We start from the raw sequence: 17889 nt of genomic DNA on the forward strand, positions 1-17889 counted from the left end.
CTGCTGTGCTCGTACAAGCGGGGTCATACCCTACAAAGTAAGGTACTTGCTTCACAATCATTTTGACCTTACCCAGGGGCAATGTGTCAGACTTAGGATCCTCCTCCTGCTGCTGCTGCTGCTGCTGCTGCTGCTGCTGCTGCTGCTGCTGCTGCTGCTGCTGCTGGTCTCCATCACCCTTGCCAGTGATGAAATCCTTTACTTGCAGCATCCACTCAAACACACCAAGCAGTCGGACCTGATGCGGGAAAGAGCAGATTGCATGAGAGATACAGGATGAGCCACGCCATGTCATCATAATTACGGTACTGCAGCATGCATAGTAGCGGTTATACATTCTGCAACGTGTTCGTACAGAAAGGCCACACAAAGAGAATGCTAGCATGCACAATACGTGTACACCCACACGACGCAAGCATCAACTGCAGGTAGTGAGAACAGCACCCAAAGAAAGCAAACAGCCATTTCTCTGTTCTCTGAAAGAAGCCCTCGCACTACAAATCACATGCATAGTACAGGAGAGATATCAGGTACGGCCAAAGTCGTCCACTCAGGCACGATGTCACCCACTCTCTCAACTACAACACCAAAGCTCCAGCACTGACCTTGTTGAGTAAGACGGTAAGCTGACGGCGTGGATGCGGCAAGACGTACGTACGATAGTGAATCTCCAACTGCAGACTGTTGGAAGAGTTCAAGTGACGCGGCTGCAAGATCTGCGAGAATACGTTAGATGGCATGTCGCCATCAAAGCCTAAAACAAAACAAAGCAAAACAATCAAACAAACAGGGAGGGTGAGCAGCAGCAGTATCCAGCCTTGTACAGATTAGTGTTGCTTTGCTGATGGTGTGCTGTGGCAACGTGTGGAGGTCGGCTGGAGAGTGCAGCTGTGGTGAGGTGGTTGATGGAGAGTAAACAAAGAGAAATCAAGGACAAGGAGAACTAGTTTTACAGGAGACAAACGCCAGTGAGCTAAATGACCTGAAGATGGAGAAATTCTTCGGCAAGTGAATGCCTATTGTGTGATTCTCACTAGAAAGAGAAAAGGAAGAAGAATCTGCAAGGCACTGCTATAGGATCTAGCAAATTAAGAGATAGGATGCACCACACATATTCTTGACCAACTACAGTCCTGCTCGGTGAAATCCAGTCCTGTCACTCAAGTACGCGCCGAGCATTGTGCTACTCTAGACCTGCGAACAGTGGGCTGCGAAACGGTGCAAGGCGCAAACTTGAGTGACTGGACTGGATTTCACCGAGCAAGCACGTAGTTCTCACCTGAGTAGCGAGTATCGTTAGCAACAATAGCCTGGGAAACGAGATCAATCGTCTTCGTCGTGTCCGAGCGAGCTTCAAAATGCAGCTGGCTGCGCTTGAAGTCAAAGCGTGCCAGCGACGCCTGTGGTATGAACTTGCTGGCATGCTGGTACAGCAACTCAACGCTGACGTTGACCAGGTGTAATTGAAGATCAAGGCCAGTCCAAACCGATGCAAACTTCGTCTAGAGTGTACAGGCATGGACCCAGACACACATAAACAGACGTACAGAGATGTTGATCATAAGCGAAGAGAAGTGCACACGAATCCCGCATCATTGAAACCATGGAAACCACTGGTGCCCTGTCCTGAGGCCCTTAGAGAACTAAATATCATATGCCACCTCTGTGTACGTATCAACTAGTCTCAAATAATTTCTCACACGCACCAACCCGAAAGGTATCAAACCAGCCATTGCACTCACTGACGAGTAATGCATCACATCACAAGGCACTCACCTGAACAATGGGGTCACGGATGTGCGTCTCCGGCCGCTCAAACTCCTCAATGTCCTCGCCCAAGTTGTCAGCTAGCACGCCTTTCACCAGCTGAAACTGGTACTGATCCAAGCAGATGTTCACCGAAGACAGCTGGCCAATCAAGCGATTGTCTGGCACTGAGAGAACGCAACACGAAAAGAAGATGCACACAAAGACGGATGTTATCAGCCCACACAAAGACGGATGTTATCAGCCCACACAAAGACGGATGTTATCAGCCCACACAAAGACGGATGTTATCAGCCCACACAAAGACGGATGTTATCAGCCCACACAAAGACGGATGTTATCAGCCCACACAAAGACGGATGTTATCAGCCCACACAAAGACGGATGTTATCAGCCCACACAAAGACGGATGTTATCAGCCCACACAAAGGCTGGGTTGAAGTTAGTTGAACTACTTACATGTAGTTCGGTACATGGTAGTACACGCAAACAGAACCGTGTGTACACGCAAACAGAACCGTGTGTACACGCAAACAGAACCGTGTGTACACGCAAACAGAACCGTGTGTACACGCACTCAGGCGTGTTCTGCCATGGCTATATGTATTTTAGTGTCGACTAGCAACCGGACCTCATTTCTACAATCAACTATAATTGTATATATTAAAGGTCAACCGTTCATTGTGTGACTATTTGTCTACGAAAACTGGTTTTCTATGAGGTGTGGGATTAGTTACTGAACACAGTCACAGTCACAGGTCAAACTGTACAATGGACAGCCAGCACCTAAACAACATCAAGGCAATGCAAGGAGGACAGGTGCACGCTCACCGTCATGGCAGAAGTCTTGGTGAAGGTTTCGCTCGATGGTTAGGCTCAGCGTACATTTCTTCTCCAGACTGCGTCCACTCTGGCAAAGTTGAACATGGAAACAATGACAACAAGAACACAATACGCTTACCCAACATGTACACTTGTGTATTGAGAAACAGCAACACAGAGCAACAGGCAAAGCAGTACCCCGCCACAGTACCAGCAGCAACACAGAGCAACAGGCAAAGGAGAGCAGTACCCCGCCACAGTACCAGCAGCAACACAGAGCAACAGGCAAAGGAGAGCAGTACCCAGCCACAGTACCAGCAGCAACACAGAGCAACAGGCAAAGGAGAGCAGTGCCCAGCCACAGTACCAGCAGCAACACAGAGCAACAGGCAAAGGAGAGCAGTGCCCAGCCACAGTACCAGCAGCAACACAGAGCAACAGGCAAAGGAGAGCAGTGCCCAGCCACAGTACCAGCAGCAACACAGAGCAACAGGCAAAGGAGAGCAGTGCCCAGCCACAGTACCAGCAGCAACACAGAGCAACAGGCAAAGGAGAGCAGTACCCAGCCACAGTACCAGCAGCAACACAGAGCAACAGGCAAAGGAGAGCAGTACCCAGCCACAGTACCAGCAGCAACACAGAGCAACAGGCAAAGGAGAGCAGTACCCAGCCACAGTACCAGCAGCAACACAGAGCAACAGGCAAAGGAGAGCAGTACCCAGCCACAGTACCAGCAGCAACACAGAGCAACAGGCAAAGGAGAGCAGTACCCAGCCACAGTACCAGCAGCAACACAGAGCAACAGGCAAAGGAGAGCAGTACCCAGCCACAGTACCAGCAGCAACACAGAGCAACAGGCAAAGGAGAGCAGTACCCAGCCACAGCACCAGCAGCAACACAGAGCAACAGGCAAAGGAGAGCAGTACCCCGCCACAGTACCAGCAGCAACACAGAGCAACAGGCAAAGGAGAGCAGTACCCCGCCACAGTACCAGCAGCAACACAGAGCAACAGGCAAAGGAGAGCAGTACCCCGCCACAGTACCAGCAGCAACACAGAGCAACAGGCAAAGGAGACCAGTACCCCGCCACAGCACCAGCAGCAACACAGAGCAACAGGCAAAGGAGACCAGTACCCCGCCACAGTACCAGCAGTTAGAACCTGGGAGTTGCATAACACGGCAGAGGACACGGCGTGGGGGATGTGCACACACCATATACCATGTATACGCCCGTCGCAAGAGAAGCACGCAAATCTGCAAATGCACTGGATGTGCACCCACAGATCTTCTCTTTATAGCAACGATAGCGGATCTGATTCTGAAAGAAACAGATCAAGACAAGCGCCAGATAACTGTCTAATCCACACAACTGGCGAAGCCATGTGAATCGATCCCCCAATGCACACCTGATCTACACCACATACCACATAGAGTACATTGGAACAAGACGGCCAAGACAGTTACCTATGCACACCCTACACTTGCTGGGGTAACCAGTATAGACAGCACGCTGCTTTGATAGAAGCAGACACAAGATGCACTGGTACCTTGATGTGAAATTGGAGTTAGTTTACCAACCAGCCTCGGCAACTGGGTGCTGGAAAGTGGGAACTCAGGGCCAACAGACGTACCAACCACATGCACATGCACACACACACGCACGCGCGCACACACACACACACACACACACACACACACAAACACACACCCACCCACACGACACAAGCATACCGTTGGCTCGAAGGTAAACGAATCCTCTGCCGCCCCGTCTACTTCATCCAGGCCGGAGGCGTGCATTGCCGACGGGAATCCAGCCTGCCGCTGGCCATCAACACGTTTGGCGGAGAAGACATCCATGTTGCTGAGCTCAATGTTGAGAACATCCAGCAGGCAGGGACCTGACATGTGATGTCCAGCCTTAAGCCACGCTTTGGCCTCGTCATTGATCTGACCCTGCGAATTAGGGCTAGCCAGTCTATGCAACAACGACAACCACGACAACAACGACAACAACGACAACAACGACAACAACAACAACAACAACAACAACAACAACAACAAAATATATCTTTTTGGCGATGGTGCCATCGTGAGAATAAAGAATTCAAACAACAACAACAACAGCAGCAGCAGCAGCAGCAGCAACAACACAAGTCGACAACACACAGACATCAGATCAGTGTACAGAACAGAAACTTGGGAACAGCTGCAGCAACGATGGCAAACAACAGCTGACATTTTGAGAGGAGCCTTAAGGTTGCACTTCTGCAAACAGGCGAGGACAGGCTTCTACTAAACATCTCTACAAACAATCTACTGTGACCATGTAGGGGGTACAAACAATACAAGTGACTTGGTAACTGTCTGAAGAAGGGTGATCAGATCTACAGCATGAACATGGTACAAGTGAATAGGATACACAGGAATCTGAGCGTTCACACTTCACACAACCATACTTGGAATCCTCCAGTCTGCTGGTTGCGTCCGCCGAGATGTCATCTCCTTGCCGTGACTGACGTGAGTGACGCGGGCTCGGGGTAAAGTCCAGCAGTGTCTCGGGTCTTGCACCAAGACTCTCTGACCGATTGAACAATGTTGATTTCGAGGAAGTAGAATGCGATAGGTCAGCACTACCCGATGGCGCTGAGTAACGGGGGTCGCCTGCTGTCGTGGACTTTGCGTGGGAAGAAAAGTCACTACTGCTGCTGCCATTGGTTTTTGGCTTCTGTGGGTTCTTTGGTGAATGAGAGTTGCCGGTTGCAGTGCCAGCATAGCGGAATGAGTTGTGCACACTGACGTTGCCAAGGTTGATCACGAGCATGTCACGCGAACTGGCCGAGCGTGGCAGCAGCGCCACGGGGTTGCTCGTTTCAATGTCCAGTAGTATGCGGCCAGAGCGCGTTGGTCCATTGTACACCTGTGGCATGCACACAATTATAACACACACACACACATACATACATGTACGGTCAAGGCACGCACGCATACACACACATACACACATACGAACAGCGTGGAAAAATATGAACCAAACGTGTTCGTTCCCTATATCAAATTAATAGTTCCTAGTAAATAGGACAAAGCTTGAACAGAACTGTGAATTCAATACTACCCATGTGCGGAGGGGGGGGGGGGGGGGTACTGAAGTAGAACTCACCAAGGTACCAGCAGCATTGGCACGCATCCGTGGTAAAGCATCCATTGACTGCTCACAGAAACACACACACACACACACACACACACACACACACACACACACACACACACACACACACACACACACACACACACACACACACACACACACACACATATACACACGAGAGGCCACACACAAACGCACACACACACACACGCCCAGAAGTAGAGAAAACCATGGCATAGCAATGTTGAGCTGCTTGTCGGTAATCTGACTGGAAAGACCATTCATTCACAAGTGAACGTAACAATACGTGTCATGTAGGGACCTTTTCCAAATACAACGGAAATTAACAAGATACTTTGGCACTGGATACGAGGGAAACTGGTCCAAAGAAATCAAGAAATGAGAAACACTTTGCCAGAAAAGCAAACCAGACCCCTGAGCCTTTCTATGCACACCCGCAGGAGACACTACTGGTAGTGCATACTGCATACACACAGCCTCTTCAATCGCCCTCTCAGTCTCCACCCCCTGACACACACAGACTGTACATAGCCGGGTACAGTGTACCCAGTACTACCCACTGACCTGGGTGAAATGCCCCCCCCCCCCCCCCCCCAACACACACACACATGCACAGTACATACCAGGGTACAGTGTACCCACTGACCTGGGTGAAATGCTGGATGAAAGCGACAAGCTCCATTTGAAAGCGCTTGGTGTGCACATAGCGTACCGACGCCATTCTCAGGTGCACTTTCATGTCAAAGTCGCGTAAGTTCTGCCAGTCTGGAGGGCCATATCTACGCATACACACAAGGAGAAAGTACACACCAAGTAGGTGGAAAGTTTGGTTAAACACGACTGACAACCACCTCACCAACCTTGCCAATCCAGAATAATGTGCTGGTTTCCGTTGTGCTCTCACAAACACTATGGGTGGACATCAAGTACTTTAAAACAGCATAGTAGAAGATGCTTGAAATGCCTAGAACAACCAACGTACAAGGTGATGCCATCACCCACCAAACCATAATACCACTTTCAAGATGGGTAAAACAATCTACTCCCTCTAATGATCTCCATAAATCCCACCCCATGGACACAGTGTAGGGAATCGCCCTTCAGGCCATGTAGCACCGGGGCACTTTGTTTCGCTTGCCAATGATGTGATTCACACCCATACAACATAATGCAGTCACTAATTGGCAGTCAGATAGGTACACTCACTTGAAGACCTCGAATACCAGAGCTTCATTGCCAATAGTGGTGAACCTGCACAATACAAAGAGAAAGAAAAACAAAACAATGACGCACTGTCAAGCAAAGAACAGCAGCTGCAGTAATCATATGACACCGACAACACGGAGCAAAGCTAAGACAGATTCACAACCTTTCCCAAAGAGGATGTTCACAGCAAGGTTCCAGGGGGCAGCATAGGCAGACAGGACGTGCAGAACAGGCTCTCACACTGCGCATGTGATGCTGGTGACCACCCCACAGCCGGTACGTGACTGAAACACTAAAGCCTCGAGAGCGAACAGACAGGCACACCCTTGCCATGATGGGCAAATTAATGCACACATGGCTACTCATTTCACTTTTCTCTGTACAGTGCCTCAAGAGTAAACCCTTTATGCATGCCATATTACCGTAGCAGCACACCCAGGTACAAGCCGCAAAATGATGCACACATGGCCACTGATCTCACCTTTCTCTGTAGAGTGCTCCGGCAGGGGTCAAGTCGGTCAGTGAGACTGTCTTCAGACTACCTTTCACTGACATATTGCCATTCTCCAGTAGCAAGTGCACGTCCAGGCCACCGACGCACGCCTTGGCTAGCGCGCCTGTTGGCTTGTTCAGCGTCAACGACAGGCTGTGCACGCGCACTTGAATGTCCGACGTCGGCTCTCGCTGCTGTGGCACCGATGACTGCCCAGTGCCCTGTTGGTTCTGCTGCAGAGGTGGCTGCTCATCCTGCCCGGGTCGTCCACCCGCACTGGCTGATGATGGTGAGCTATCTGCAGCTGCATCTGCTGATGTCTGCCCCTCCATACCCGGCTGCTGCTCTTGCTGGTCGGGACTCGTAGGCATGGAGAAATCCGGCGACGTTGGTGAAGACGGCAGACGTGTGCTCTGAGCCGACGATGCAGGTTTCGGTTCGCCGATACCGAAGAAGTCCAGCACACCTACCCATGTCTGTTGATTGACGGTGGTATCCAAGGAGTTGAAGTCAACATCTACAAACCGATCCACCTGCACACACACAATGGAACAAACCAACACGAACAAACAAGGTTTAAAAACCTTTATAAAATCATGGATGTACATCACCTATTCCACAAGCAGTCGCCAAAAAGACTGACAGAAGGTTGCAGAAGTGTTGGCAAAAGAACAGACACGGCGAACACACGGTGGACACACACACATATACATGTCCAATGCCAGTGAGACTTACCCCATTGAACTCGGAGAAGAAGGTGGGTGCATTCTTATCGACCAGGCGGACCTTGACCTGCACCAGCGTCTCATCGCCAGCAGTACTGGCAGCATTGCGCGACGACGACGATGGCGTTGCTGCCGCACCGTCCGCAAAGTCGTCCTGGTACACCGGACCATCGCATACGTCATGGTCACTCACCACAGCCGCTGCTGCTACACCCGCCACTGTTGGCGGCATGGAGTTGTGTCGCTGGATGGCTGGCGTGGAAGACCTCGGCAAGGGCACACCGCCACTGCTACCTGCGGCCGGCAGTGAGAAGGCATCGACAAGCGGGACTACGGCGGAGAGTCGCGGGATACTGCTAGCAGCAGCACTGCCCGGGAACATGGAGTACACACCACGCGTCTTGTGAGTGGGCACACCACCGCTACTGTGAGCCGAAGACACCGACTTCAAGCTGGCTGACGACATCAGAAAGCGGTGCTTGGAGTCGTGCTTTTCAAGCAGATCCTCGACTAGCAGTGAGCGCAGCGAGATGTCCAGATGTGTCTGGAACTGCTGCCAACGCACTGCCTGCATCAGGAAGTCGTGCAGAGAGATATCGGCCAGGCCTTGCTCCCCGCTGTGCAGCTCAGTGCGCAGTTGTAACAGCAAGATGGGCACGTGACACTGGATATGGAACTGTGGGCCCCTCATCCTCAGAGTCGCTACGATTGCCTGGCCCACTGCCGCTGCCAGCGCTGGTGGAGGGTGACGGCATGAAGATCATGCCATCCTCACGTCGCCGCAGCGGATGGTGTTGAGGGTGAGAGGGCTGCTTCGACGCTGCTGCTGCTGCTGGCTTCTCCGGGGCTGAGTCGGTCTCACCCGGGGCTGGTTTGTTACCGCCTACAGCATCTAGAGTGGCGGTCACTTGGCGGAACACTGACTTAGAGATACTGACCCGCAGTGCCCCCACCACCTTCACATCACCATACAAGCGCTGCACCGCATCACCGTCGGAGAACGTTGTCTCGAGCGGCGAGTCGATGAGAGCCGCCACCTCGGTGTCGTGCAGTATGTGTGATATGGCGCCGTGCGGGTTTGCGTTCGTGCAGAAGTATGGCGGCATGGACGTGGAGACATGCGGTTGCCTGTACCAGTCTTCCATCTTGGCCACGTCCAGCTGCAACGCGGCCAGGTGAATGTTGCGCACTTGGATGTGCCGCCGCTCCACCGTCTCGGGTATGTGCAGCGCCTTCTCCAGACCTCTGGCCATGTCCAGCTGTGGTAGTGTGACCGTCTCAAAGGAATTATGCATCGACATGCTGCCTAGATTGGCTACGATGACACGGCCATCGCTGTTCGACTGCGGTATGGCGATGACTGGACTCTCCATTGAGATCTGCAGTTTCAAACCCTCCCTGCTTGCGATGAGAGTGCGATGCTCTGGATCATCATCAAGGTAGTGGCCACCACGGACACCAGCATCCGTCTCGTCCATGTCCGGCTCAAGGTTGGCTTGAGACGCACCCATGAACGAGGAGGACAGCATGTCTATGCGCTCCGCAAGGGTCTTGGTGCTGTGCCCGACCACTCCGAGTGCTACGCCTTTAGCTGCCTGCTGCACAATACTGGCCAGATGCTGCTGAAACGTAGCTGCGCACCTCTTCAGTGTGTCGAGGAACAGCGGCGAGTGCAAGTATCGCATGGAAGCCAGCCGCACGGTCAGTGCTGTCTCGGCCTCGTTGGAATCCGCAGAGCCAGCCCGGTGCGCGGCGGCAGGATCTGTCTTGCGCCAAGAGAAGTTCAGAGCGTCTGCCTCAGCTCCGGCATACTCATCCAGGAGAGTGCTCATTCCAAGAGATATTGAGGTGGATGTGCCCACACTAAAGACCTGTCAGTTACACATACACATACACAGAGAAGAGAGAGAGAGAGAGAGAGAGAGAGAGAGAGAGAGAGAGAGAGAGAGAGAGAGAGAGAGAGAGAGAGAGAGAGAGGGAGGGAGGGAGGGAGGGAGGGAGGGAGGGAGGGAGGGAGGGAGGGAGGGAGGGAGGGAGGGAGGGAGGGAGGGAGGGAGGGAGGGAGAGAGACAGACAGACAGAGAGAGAGAGAGAGAGAGAGAGAGAGAGAGAGAGAGAGAGAGAGAGAGAGAGAGAGAGAGAGAGAGAGAGAGAGAGAGAGAGAGAGAGAGAGAGAGAGAGAGAGAGAGAGAGAGAGAGAGAGAGAGAGAGAGAGAGAGAGAGAGAGAGAGACAGAGAGAGAGACAGAGAGAGAGAGACAGAGACAGAGAGAGACAGAGAGAGAGACAGAGAGAGAGAGAGAGAGAGAGAGAGAGAGAGAGAGAGAGAGAGAGAGAGAGAGAGAGAGAGAGAGAGAGAGAGAGAGAGAGAGAGAGAGAGAGAGAGAGAGAGAGAGAGAGAGAGAGAGAGAGAGAGAGAGAGAGAGAGAGAGAGAGAGAGAGAGAGAGAGAGAGAGAGAGAGAGAGAGAGAGAGAGAGAGAGAGAGAGAGAGAGAGAGAGAGAGAGAGAGAGAGAGAGAGAGAGAGAGAGAGAGAGAGAGAGAGAGAGAGAGAGAGAGAGAGAGAGAGAGAGAGAGAGAGAGAGCACACATGGAATATACAACATGAATGAATGAATCACAGCATCCGCCTGCAGATAAGTGTTCATGACAAGAAGCAAAACGCTCAAACAGATAGAGAACGATTGCCAAAGTAAATAGTATAGTTCCACGCTAGTTATGGAAGCTATGCACACACGAGCACCTTGCAGCTACAAGCACATTGTGATTCAAACGATTCAATGCAGATCCGCACTTTAATATTAACGCCTACATGCCTTCAGCCTGGAGTTACATCTCGAACTGGTGATAGATGACAGTGAAAGATAAGCCTGGAAGTATCAGTAACAGCTTGTTGCTGAATGTACACAAAATCTGTTCGATCAACGAATAGTCCTAAGATGCAAAATGCATACATATAATGTCTGTACATATGTAGTCAAGCACCTATACGTGTGAAAACCAATACACACACGCACGCACGCACGCACGCACGCACACACACACACACACACACACACACATACACACACATACCTGTTGGTAGAGGCGTCCTTCAGGTGTGAGATCAGTAACGCACACACCGCCAATAACACCGTTCACCTCCAGTTCGGCACTGAACGAGCCCATAATGCGCGCTCCGTGCAGTACAATGCGTGCAACCTGTGGAGATGGCCCATCGCTGGATGCTACCGGAGGAGCAGTGTACACACCAGTTGGCGATGTCGCACTGCTACCTGGCAATGACGACGCTGGTAACGACTGGGTCGATGCCGGGGACGTTGCCTGGCGGCCAGACACGTTGCGGAAGTGCTGTTCTCTCCGCTGCTTCAGGTCGGCACGACCGCGCACCACCACTATACTGACCTGTTTGGCTGATGCGGTGATGTCAGTTTTGCTCGGCTGCACACAGCACACATTAACACATAGCACAACAGCACACAGCACACAGCAAACAGACATTACTCGAACAATTTCAAAGCGACTACACCGTTTTTCTGGACACACAAATTCGGCTAATCAGTCATCGAGTCGCTGACAAGTAGCTTCTAACACCTGCAACGGTGAACAATAACAATGACGACCACAGCACCAAACAGTGGTGTTCTATGTGTTAATGTAAGTCTCAAACTCCATCCCACTTACTCAACAGTCAAGCAATGAGAAGAGAAAAGGTGCACAAACATAAAAAGAGTAAACACACACACACACACACACACACACACATGTACATGTAAAACAAGATGACGTACCGTTCCTGATTGCGTCACCATGAACGGAGCTGCAGATGGCTCAGCAGACACACCCGTCGGTGATGAAGGAAGAGAGTCCTGGGGCAAGGCACGCTTGGAGAAGCTGATCAACTCAGCTATCGTCTCTTGATTAGCTGGAGAGGGCAGAGGTAGGGGACGGCAACGTGAATAGCTTATCCGAGGACTCGCCAGACCAAGCAGAATGACAGCAGTCCAGTAACACAGAACTTGTGAGGATCACTACACGTGTGCACACTTCACTGACCTCACTACACAACTTTCACATTCCTATGAATGTTACAGGAGGTGCGTGCGTGTTTGCATGACGTGTGTGTGTGTGTGTGTGCGCGTGTGTGTGCTTTGCTGCTTGAAAATATTCTGCACACGTCGTATATACGGTGTGCGTAAAATCTACAAAGACCACCCCTTTACACGCACCTAACACACATCTAGAGCTCGGGCAGAGACAACAAATGTCAAACGTATATATCCTCACCAATGATATTCAGGTCACTGAAGTTCAATGTGATGACATTGAGGGGGCCCTCGCCTTCACGTCCCGGGTAGTTGGCATCAAACTGACTAGCTTCCAGAGTCATCAGGGCATCAGTGCCGGAATTAGCTATACCCTCCATTGACACCAGGTCCTCAAGAGTAACTATGGATTTGGACCACAACAGGGATTCGTCGGACTGGCTCTCAGCTTCTGTAACAAAAGACATAAAAAGGAATGCCATGTTATAACGTATAAATCCATCCAGGATAGTAGCTACAATGTTACATGGTGTGTCTATTCACCACTAGGCAATACGCTGTGGTGTAATAAAGGCTGCCCTTACGGGAGGCATGCTGTAGACTCCGGCTTCAGAAGGTGACAGGAGCCAACAACAGCACTACAAGAAGAAAATACAGAATGCTACCTCCCACTTCATGTGCATCAGCACAGTGCAGACTGTTCCTGACCCCTCAATTGGATGCGAGTATGAAATACTCAAGTACCTTTTTAAAAGAGTACTGAAAGTTAGACCCCTCCCCACGACAACCTGGGTGAAAAAATCACCTTGAGAACGTTTCATTCCGAGCAGGCAAAAATAAAACGAGAAGTTGGATGGTGGGCCAGGGAAAGAAACAAACAGAGAGTCAGCAAGCAGCAAGTGAGAGGATAAACTGTATCAGACAAACACACAATGAAAACAAAAAGAGAAGAGGAGAAAGACATTGGCAACAAGCGGCAAGTACCTTGTGTCGAGAGAGGGGAGTCGTGCGGGTTTCTGAAGCAGCACGAAGTCGTCTTAGACGCCACCAGTAACTCATAGTCACTGCCAAACTTTTGCAAAGCATCCACCAGTAGCAACTCATGAAGAACAACTGACAATGAGGATTCAAACGGCCGCATGATCACCGCGGCGCTAAGATTTTTGAGTTGCAGCTCCGTGATGCTATGGCCTGCAACAACACATAGCAAAGCCAAGCCAATGAAGAAAGAGAGAGAGCAACACACAAGAGAACCAACTCTACAGCTATGACAAACCTTCATCGTGTTGACTAAATGAAATACAAGAGTATTGCAGGCGCGCCGGAACCGGTCCAGTTGGTCAGGTCATCACCGGACCAACTTGTTGGGCACCAACACATGTTTACTGCTGAGGATGTTATGTGTAGCCACTAACTTATATCATACACAAACTGTATGAAAGTCATGTGACTACCCTCCATATCATACACTAACTGTATGAAAGGCTATGGTATGGCCGCACCAATCAAAAACTGCCTCCGGCGGTCCTGTATTGGAATGGGGTGAGACCTGGGTACACACCTGCGAGCAGAGTACGAGGAATAACATCACCATGGAAAACACGCTGAAAGCACTGCTCACCTCTGCTATTCAATCCGACCGACACTGCTCCGACAGAGAAGTGTATGACTAGCTTGCGCAGATCCACTTCATCCTCCATCTTTGCAGACACGCTGGGTTCCATACTGGTCATTCCTTGCATGCCTTCCACGGACACGTCACCGAACGAGACACCAATGGGAGCAGTTCCTTTGGCCTTCTTTGGCAACCTGTGAAACAATGTAGACCCAGCAAGCACCGCAATTGAACAGTCCCGGTCACTGCTGGCAAGCACTATAGTGGGTGAGTGGGTAAACCCTGTCTACTGGCAAAGCACTATAGTGGGCGAGTGGGTAAACCCTGTCTACTGGCAAGCACTATAGTGGGCGAGTGGGTAAACCCTGTCTACTGGCAAAGCACTATAGTGGGCGAGTGGGTAAACCCTGTCTACTGGCAAAGCACTATAGTGGGTGAGTGGGTAAACCTTGTCTACTGGCAAAGCACTATAGTGGGCGAGTGCCCGAGTGGGTTAACCTTGTCTATTGGGTGCCATTATGATCCAAACACGTGGCATTTTTAAACATCTAGGGAGATGCTGGAGGTTTTCACACTGTATCGCAATTCATACGGATATGAATGCAAAGTATCCGTGCTGCGCATTCCAACTCAGGCAGACACAGAAAGTACATGTCACAGTGTATAGCTCCTCAGACCGCCAGAGCACAATGCCAATGAAAACTGTATTTGTTTTCATACAACCAAGCAACCCACCACCACACTCCATTATTCACCCCAGTGTCTGGAGGTATGTGGATTTTGCATAGAAAAAGCACCTTGCAACGCAACTGCATCACCAGTATTCACTACATCCATCAAAAAAGGCCATCTTTTGAATCTTTATCTACGCATGGGATACCATATTGGAAAAATCACACATCTGTCGGATCATAACGAGACTCTGTACAGCCAAGACAACAAGCATGTCACTCACTTCTTTCGCTTGCTTGGAGACGTGGGGTAGAATGTTGCATTAGGTGACAGGGAAGTGAATGCAGGCGGGGATTGTGGTGACTGTAGTGACTCGTCCTCGCTGTCAAAGCCATCCGTAACTGCAACACAAAGAGCACACGATCACCCATCAAAGCCATTTAGCAACAGCAGAGGACGAACATAGCATGCATAAGAATACACCTAACTCTCAATTCTAGAGAACACAGCGAGGATAGGGCTGTTGTAAAATTATTCATGTCATCATACACAAGTGTGTGCGTGTGTGTGTGTGTGTGTGTTGGGGGGGGGGGGGGGGCAACAGTGGGTGACATAGTCATTGAAGGGATACCCAGTCTCATTTTCGCTGCGTTCAGTTATGTAGTGAGTGTGTCCTTGGACTGTCATGCAATGAGCACACAAACAAACAATGCACGGCCATGACACATACATGTACAGGGAGAAACAAAGCACAGGCATGATGGACGTACAGGGAGACGGTGCCGGTGTAGGATGTGCACTCGGAATGGAGGACACCGACTCCGGTACGCTACTACTGCGCCTCTTCTGGCTCAGGTTCTTCATGCAGGAGTGCAGCGCGGCGATCTTCTGCTCGTCCACATGCAGCTGCAGCGTGGGAAGCTTGGCAGATACTGCAGCTCCGGGCAGACGACGGTCGCAATGCTGCGAGACACGTCGATGCATCTGCACATCGATGGTGAAGCGATCGACCACGTGCAGGCTGCTGTGCTGCAGGCTGTGCGCATCTTGCCACTCGTCGTGCCGATGGCCGACCATCACCTGCAGATCAGACAGGTTCACCAGGTACTTGTCGTACAGCCGGTCCACTGAGCGTGACTGCTGTGGAGCTGAGCCAGCTAGCGGGAAAGCCGGCGAGTACGGGGCGCTGTTTGAATCCACAGGCACTGCTGCCAGGCCTGGCAAGTCGTGTAGTGCTGTCACAAAGAGGTCACTGTCAAAACCAGCATCAGTTTCCGTTTCCGAGTCGGGTGGGGTTGACATTGGAGTTGCAAAGGCACTGGCATCATCATCCCAACCATCATCATCTAAGAGGGCACACACACACACACGCACGCACACACACACACACACGCACGCACGCACGCACGCACGCACGCACACACACACACACACACACACACACATAGCAAGATAAATATCAAGAAAACCCATAAGCACAATCGGGTCCTGCTGGTGCCGCAGAAGAAAACTCCTGTGTCTGAAACCGCCATGCCAGTTCCACCGTACAGCAGTTTGTCTGTTCAAAACATTCCGTGGAAGGCGCAGCAGCATCCTGGCAAATACATCTGCTGTATTTGTATACCATAACATGTTAGCCACACAGCATCACAATTGGGGCAGCAACTACATCAATCAAACCATTGTGCTCCAGCTGCAGCAACTCCAGCAAAACTACCCAATTGAATTTACACTAAGGTTTAGCATGCAGCTTATCGGAACCTGCGTGACATGCACTGTGCAGAATCTCTGCTGATATACTCTACATCCATGCCCACCCACCAATAGATACAGACAAATAATCGAGCCAAGCAGGGATAATCCACTAGTAATCCTAGCTGGTGCTGCAGGACAACACGAGCAGTACAGTACAAACAGTACAGGCTACTACAGCATAAGCAGTACAGCATAAACAGTAGTGCCAGTACACTACACAGCACAACATAAGCAGTACACTGCACAGCACAAGTAGTACAGTCCAAGCAGGACAGCATCGGCAAAACACAAAACAAAAGGCCCGCTCACCAGAGTCAGAGAAGTCCACTGTTGCCACTACGGTTTTCTCAACGGCTTCGGTGGCCAGTGTCTCCAACTTCAGGTGACCTAGGTCCACCACGACCTGTGCATGGGAATTCACAACACACAAAGGAGCGCTCTCTGACTTTGAATGCAGAACAAGCAGCTTAGAGCCTTGCTAACACCAGCACGTTCATCAAGAGGTAAAAGAGACTAGGACTGCAAGATACTAGGAGTGGATGGCCACCACCCAGCCTTAGGGTCTCTGGGATGGAAAGGCAAGCAAGGAATTTTAGCATTGATGCGTAACAGCACTCAAGCATCAAGCCCCAAATGAAGCACATCCATACCATTGGTGCTTTCTCATCAGTCAGACTCTCAGGAATTATAACTTGCGGCGCGGCTACATCAAAGTCTAATGACCAGCGCTGAATACTTTTCTGCAGTGGGCAAGAAGAGCAGGAAGAACAACACACATCACAATGTAGACTACACTGCACCACAGCCAGCACACAGCAATGCAAACTGAATAACAGTCGATGAGATGAACAGACAACGACAGACTACAGTATGAGATTAGAAAGCCGAGCTGCATTAGTGAGCTGAGCCAGTAGTTCTAGGCAGTGAGTACCTCTAGAAATACAGTAAAACCTGGTGTAAGCGACCTCTGTGTTTAGCGACCACCTGCTCATAACGACCGCTTTTCCATGCACCGACAGTTCTACACATGGGACCTGGTTCTAAAGATCACCTGGCTTTAACGACCGCTTTTGCTTGCACCGTGGGGTGGTCGCTTAAACCAGGTTTTACTGCCAAACTTGCCACGCCGTTCAATGTGCTTACCGTTTCAGGAATCGAGATCAATCCATCCAGCGTGTTTTGCAGACCGGCTTTCGTCTCGTCCTTCCACTGCTCGTAGCGACGTCTGGCAGCCGCAGAGAGCTGGCTGGGCTGTGCTGTGCTGGGGAACGAGGCATATTGAGCTGCTGATGTGCCAGCACCACCGCCGGCTGTGGGCGGGGTGAAGAACTGAGTGATGGAGTGCACGGCGGTGGGGTGGTACACAATGTCCAACGGGCGACATTCAACTTTAAGCCTATGCACACACACAGTCACACGCAAACGTGCACAAAAGCAAATGTGCACATAATACAACTTGTCAACACCCTCAACCAATGAATACTAGAAGTCAAGACTAATATTTAAAATAACTTTAATAGTAGACAATGTCCAAGGATCGGCATTCAACTGTAAGCCTACGTACACACACGCACAAATGTGCACATAATACTACTTTTCAATACCCTCAACTAATGAATACTAG

At 50.8% G+C, this 17889-nt stretch overlaps 1 protein-coding gene across 1 annotated transcript in view; it reads right to left on the reverse strand.

The window, feature by feature from the left end:
* LOC135808134 (intermembrane lipid transfer protein VPS13D-like) overlaps positions 1 to 17889 on the reverse strand; it is a 65790-nt gene that overhangs the window by 33454 nt on the left and 14447 nt on the right. The window contains 23 exon segments of the mRNA XM_065321279.1: positions 73 to 238; positions 606 to 754; positions 1280 to 1502; positions 1777 to 1934; positions 2599 to 2677; positions 4321 to 4564; positions 5046 to 5506; positions 5747 to 5794; positions 6402 to 6534; positions 6962 to 7006; positions 7443 to 7987; positions 8190 to 8862; positions 8864 to 10050; positions 11253 to 11618; positions 11969 to 12102; positions 12465 to 12674; positions 13208 to 13414; positions 13845 to 14032; positions 14794 to 14911; positions 15281 to 15856; positions 16575 to 16668; positions 16916 to 17005; positions 17409 to 17661. Of these exon segments, the coding sequence (XP_065177351.1) occupies positions 73 to 238; positions 606 to 754; positions 1280 to 1502; positions 1777 to 1934; positions 2599 to 2677; positions 4321 to 4564; positions 5046 to 5506; positions 5747 to 5794; positions 6402 to 6534; positions 6962 to 7006; positions 7443 to 7987; positions 8190 to 8862; positions 8864 to 10050; positions 11253 to 11618; positions 11969 to 12102; positions 12465 to 12674; positions 13208 to 13414; positions 13845 to 14032; positions 14794 to 14911; positions 15281 to 15856; positions 16575 to 16668; positions 16916 to 17005; positions 17409 to 17661 (6347 nt within the window).

Source organism: Sycon ciliatum, chromosome 2, assembly GCF_964019385.1.
Source record: "Sycon ciliatum chromosome 2, ocSycCili1.1, whole genome shotgun sequence".
Classification (NCBI taxonomy): domain Eukaryota; kingdom Metazoa; phylum Porifera; class Calcarea; order Leucosolenida; family Sycettidae; genus Sycon; species Sycon ciliatum.